The sequence below is a fragment of the Triticum aestivum genome, chromosome 7A (genome assembly GCF_018294505.1).
Source record: "Triticum aestivum cultivar Chinese Spring chromosome 7A, IWGSC CS RefSeq v2.1, whole genome shotgun sequence".
Taxonomy (NCBI): domain Eukaryota; kingdom Viridiplantae; phylum Streptophyta; class Magnoliopsida; order Poales; family Poaceae; genus Triticum; species Triticum aestivum.
In genome coordinates this window covers 24,807,710-24,813,008 of record NC_057812.1, presented here as the reverse complement: position 1 = coordinate 24,813,008, position 5,299 = coordinate 24,807,710, and the positions used below count along the sequence as shown (strand labels likewise).

The 5,299-nt window shown below is 45.3% G+C and overlaps 1 protein-coding gene across 1 annotated transcript; it reads right to left on the bottom strand.

Moving 5' to 3' along the window:
- Window positions 1–518: 518 nt before the first annotated feature.
- Window positions 519–4,496, bottom strand: LOC123151153 (chaperone protein ClpB1). The gene is made up of 5 exons (XM_044570909.1): window positions 3,367–4,496; window positions 3,094–3,245; window positions 2,673–3,013; window positions 2,314–2,584; window positions 519–2,236 (listed from the first exon to the last, which is right to left on the bottom strand). The coding sequence occupies exons 1-5, from the start codon at window positions 4,100–4,102 to the stop codon at window positions 1,862–1,864; spliced, it is 1,875 nt and encodes a 624-aa protein (XP_044426844.1). The 5' UTR covers window positions 4,103–4,496; the 3' UTR covers window positions 519–1,861.
- Between the last annotated feature and the right edge of the window lie 803 nt (window positions 4,497–5,299).

Below are 5,299 nucleotides of genomic sequence, written 5' to 3'. Positions count from 1 at the left end.
ACATCCTCCATGTTTCTGAAACATGGGTAATGTTGCACTGGTAACACGACCTCGAGAGCCAACCACAATGCAGACAAAAAATTTCCGCAACATAATCTTTGTTGCAAAAAAAAACTCTGCAACATTATTCTTGTTGCAAAAAAATCTACAAGAGAACCTTTGTTACAAATGTTTTCTGCAACATGACGCCTGTTGCAAAAAGTTCCGCAACAAAACCTTAGTTGCAAAAGTGGGAAAAGTGAAGAATGACCCTTGACTCAGGATTAACCAGATTTGACGGCCCACGTGGACCTTTTTATCCGTCAACCGACGAGTAGCACGCCAACTGATCATTAAAATTTTTGCAACAAGATCTTTGTTACAAAAAAAAATCAAACAAGACCTCTCTTGCAAAAAATTAAAAAAGTACATGCCCATGTCGCCTGATCTTTAAAATTCTGCAACTAGACTTTTGTTGTGAAAAAAAAAATCTTAAGCAAGATCTTTGTTTCAGAAAATTAAAAAAATATAGGCACGGTTGATCTTTAAAATTTCTGCAACAAGATCTTTGTTGCAAAAAAAACACGCTCGGGTGATCGCAACAAGCAGACTGTTGCGGAAACACCACTCTTGTTGCAAAAGATGGTTGCTTACATTGGTAGATCGGACGGTCATTATGTCTCTATCCAATGGTCAGCGTGGCGGCGGATCTTTTTCAATTTACGCCGGTGGACGCGTAGCGTCACCCTTAGAATAAAACCATTTTAAGAAATGCTTCACCAGCTAAACATTAAATTAAGCATACCATTTCAGGAAAATGTGTAATCTGTTCCAACTTTTGTAACATTCACTCCAGCTGCTTCCAGGCTTGACGTTGTACCGACAGTGGAGATGATAGAAAACCTACAGGCGCAAAAAATCTTCATAAGACATAAAAGTTGGTAAATCTAAGCTGGAGAATGCTTCTTCCTGTACAAGATCAGGCTTCATAAATACTAAGACTAATCTCACACAAACAATCAACCTATAAAAAACATGCAGCTATTAACTAGCTAAAAAGTAACCTACTGTGAACAATGCATAGCTTTCGGGAAGACAATATATATGATAAATCAGCACTGCCTGAAGTAGGCATTGATGTACAACATAATTCTCCATGGTGATGCATGGGGAGACACAACAAGACTGACACAATCCAGCATTAACTTAAAACAACAAGGCAATTGTCAGTTATACAATTCTTTGGAGATGGAGGACATCCCACAGCACGAAAGAGACATGCCAAGCTCTGCAGACCATTTCCAAGATTGGCCAAGTCCGTTTTATCCGACAATAATATCAGTGCTTGCTTCACTCCTGTTGATGTAGGAAATTACAATCAGCAGGCAGGTGCCATAGATCACACAGACAAAAAAAATGTATCATCTGTTACACTATTAGTATTTGCGGTCCTAAAATAGTGCCAGTGCAGGAACACTTCATTGTGCGCATCATAAATAGCCGATACAATAGTCCTAGAAAAAAAATCCTCTTGGCCCTGCTTATGACAACCCCCGAAAGGCGGACAGTTTAAAAAAGCAAGTAAGAAATATAGTAAATGCAACTAACTAAATGTGACAATGTACTGAGTAGCTTTGATCAATCTGGATATATTTGTTTATGTGTGTACTACACACAGAGCATGGACTGGCCATGGCAAAACTCACACTTACTGCAATTGTATAGCTCAATAACCTTGATCAACCTGGATATATTTGTATGTGTGCATACAGCTTGTTACACAAAGCTAAATACCCATCATAAATCAGAAACAACCTATATACATCCACTGTTTTTGTCAGATGCTGCTATGGAGTGACCACGGCAGAACTCGTCGTTGGCTTTATGGGTCTGTGCTCCCCTGCTTCTTCAGTACATGGTACCTCAGCCCCCTGTTAACATCTGCAGCATCGATGGAGATGGTCGAGCCTTCACAAGCTTCTCCATTGACCAGCATGTTTGAAAGAACTGTCGTCACATTCTTCTCCACCCATCTCCTTATGGGCCTTGCGCCACTTACCAGGTGGTATGATTCCGACAAAATGACATCCTGCGCGGCATCAGTTATAAATAGAGAGACGCCCTTGTTAGCTACTGTGGCAATGACATCCTTCATCTGGATTTTCAATATTTCCTTCAGTTCGTCGTGTGAAAGCAGCTCAAATATCACAACCTCACTCAGTCTGTCAATAAGTTCAGGCTTCAAGCGTTTCAGAACCTGCAAGAACAAGTGCATATGACAATTAGCGGGTATCCATTAAGAGTTTTAAAAAGGGAACTTTGAGATTTACAGACCTGCCCCATAAGAAGACCCCGACCAGCTTTGACTGTGTTTCCTATGCCCATTCTTGTTGTTAGGTGCTCTGCTCCTAGAGTTGAGGTCATAATGATGATAGTGTTTTTAAAATCTACGACGTGTCCTTTGCCATCGGTCAACGTACCATCATCAAGGAGTTGGATAAAAACCTTGAATATTGAGGGGTCTGCCTTATCCACCTGATCGAAAAGGACAACACTGTATGGAGACCTCTTGACTTTCTCGGTAAGTTTTCCATCTTCTTCATAGCTTTAGAATGCCAAATGAATTAGTGAGATATGGAAATAGAGTGTGTCAAGAAGGAATAAAACATGTGCAGGAAGTGGGAGAATCAAACCTTCGAGGTCCCCCAATGAGGCGCGACAGAGACCCACTCTCAGCATATTCCGACATATCAAAGCGGATCAACATCTTCTCATTGTGAAATATCCTCTCGGCGAGAGCTTTTGCGAGTTCTGTTTTTCCAACACCAAGCGGCCCCAAAAAGAGGAATGAACCTATCGGTCGGCTAGATTGACCAAAACCAACCCTAGAACGTAGCACCGCTTGCGCAACCAAATTGACCGCTTCATCCTGACCGATGACTCGCTCATGCAATTTTTCCGCTAGGTGGACTAACTTCTCCTTCTCCTCTTGACCAAGTGTCGTGAGAGGGATTCTAGTGCATCGACTGACAACCTTCAAATAACATTTGAAATATGAGAGGTACATGCTAGTGGTAATAACAAAACCTATACACACATATGATTATGATTTACCTGTGCGACATGATCTGGGCCAACAGTTAACTCCTTCGGTGCAAATATAGAGCTAATTATATTATTCTCCACTTTCTGCTTGTCAAAATGTACCTTTGCAGTAGAGCATGCCTCGTCAATCAAATCAATCGCCTTGTCAGGAAACTGGCGACCTGAGAACACACAAAATCAATCAATCGCCTTCAACATACATACACTGATTAACAAGTTGCAACTAACAGAGTAGTAAATTGAATATATATTTTTATCTTTTTGAAGACTTGAGTTACGAACCAGTAATATAACGGGCGGCGAGCTGTGCTGCAGCAACGAGAGCATCGTCCTGGATTTTCAAGCCATGGTGCTCTTGGTACCGCTGTTTCAGCCCTTTTAGGATGGTGATGGTGCCCTGCACGCTTGGTTCCTCGACGACAACCTTCTGGAACCGGCGCTCAAGTGCAGCGTCCGTCTGGATATACCTTTGGTACTCTTGGCAAGTGGTAGCACCCACACAACGGATGCGGCCGCGGGCTAATGCTGGCTTGAGGATATTGGCGGCGTCCATGGGGCCTCCTTTATCGCCGGCGCCAACAATCATGTGCAACTCATCAATGAAGAGGATCACCTTGCCTCCTGCCTCCTCCGCGTGCTTGATGGCGTCTTTCAAGCGCTCTTCGAACATGCCACGCCAGCATGTCCCGGCAACAACCGCCCCCATGTCGAGCTCCAGGATGCGCGCTCCTGCCAGCATGTCCGGGACGTTCCCGGCGGCGATGCGTTGGGCGAGGCCCTCAACGATGGCCGTCTTACCGACCCCCGCGGCGCCGACAAGCGCGGCGCAGTTCTTGGTGCGGCGGCAGAGGATGCAGATGACGCGGTCAATCTCGTCGTTGCGGCCGACGACCGGATCAGCCCTGCCGGCGTCCAAGGCGCTGAGCACGCTGCAGGTGGTGATGGCCCGCTCCGCCTTGTCGTTGTTCTGGGCGCGGGTGTAGATGTACCGGCTGCCAGGGGACAGATCCGGGGGCATGATGTCGAAGGCATGCGAGCGCTGGAAGTAGAGGTCTTAGAACGCCGACGCCGCCAGCGTCACGGCACTGCCCGTGACGGCGGAGGCTACGACGAAGGCGAGGCCTGACCACGACGACATTGTTCCAAGGCTCGATTCGATCGATGTGGCAAGTGGTTGTGGGGTGCATATATATATGTAGGCTGCGCAGGGCAGGGCCTTCCGTCTCCGATTTGGAGGGAGTAGAGCTCACCCACGCCGTCGGCTCGGCCAGGAGAGGAAATCCGAGTGCACCTCTGGTGCCTATTGGGTCTGGGGTTGGCGCGAGGCAACGGCGGCCGGCGGACCAAGCGGTTGCGCGGTTAGGTTCGGCGCGCCGCCACGAAGAGATGCGAAGGGTAACAACTCAGGGCAAACGCGTACCAACCCGACGTGCGAGAGCTAACGGGCTGGAACCAGCCCATTGAAACCTAACATGCCCTTTTTTTCTACTTCGGTCTGTTTTCTTTTAAATACTTTCTAAAAAGATATTTAAAAATACACGCAAATTTAAAAATCGTTCAAAGATTATAAAAATGATAATTAATTAAAAACATGTTCACGAATTCAAAAAATGTTCTTGAGCTAACAAATGTATTTGTTTACAAATTTAAAATGGTGCAGATTATAAAAATGTTCCTGAATTCAAAAAATGTTCTTGAGCTAAAAATATAATTGTTTACAAATTTAAAAAGGTGCAGATTATCAAAATGTTCACGAGTTCAAAAAAATGTTCTTGAGCTCAAAAATTGTTTCTGAATCTAGAAAATTATTGTGAATTTCAAAAAATCTTTGCAAATTCAAATGTTTGTGAATTGAAAATATGTCCATGAATTCAAAAAGTGTTCGCAAATTCAAAAAGTGCTCCACGCCATGTCCGCATGAGACGGAGGAGGATTTTTCACACTGATTGTTGGTAAAAGGGGTACTGGGAGAGGCCAAGGAGATGTCCCCAAGAGGGACATGACACCCACATACATCAACACCGTCGACGGCAAGGCGCGGAGCTTTCTCTCGGCACCTCCAACACACCACGCCAAAGGCACCCAAACCGACGGAACATAACACCGGGGTGGCCTAACTACCGGGGGGTCCATCCACCAGGCAGGACTCAGCACTCGGTGAGCCAAGGAGTTGCCCATCCCCCTCTGCCCGTAGGTGAATGTCTCATTGAAGCTT

Excerpts from the sequence above, each read along its gene's own strand:
- LOC123151153 (XM_044570909.1), bottom strand. The coding sequence starts at position 4,102 with ATGCCCCCGGATCTGTCCCCTGGCAGCCGGTACATCTACACCCGCGCC. Across the intron at positions 3,014-3,093 it reads GCCCAGATCATGTCGCACAG|GTTGTCAGTCGATGCACTAG; the intron begins GTAAATCATAAT and ends TGTTATTTGAAG. Across the intron at positions 2,237-2,313 it reads GGGGTCTTCTTATGGGGCAG|GTTCTGAAACGCTTGAAGCC; the intron begins GTCTGTAAATCT and ends TTGTTCTTGCAG.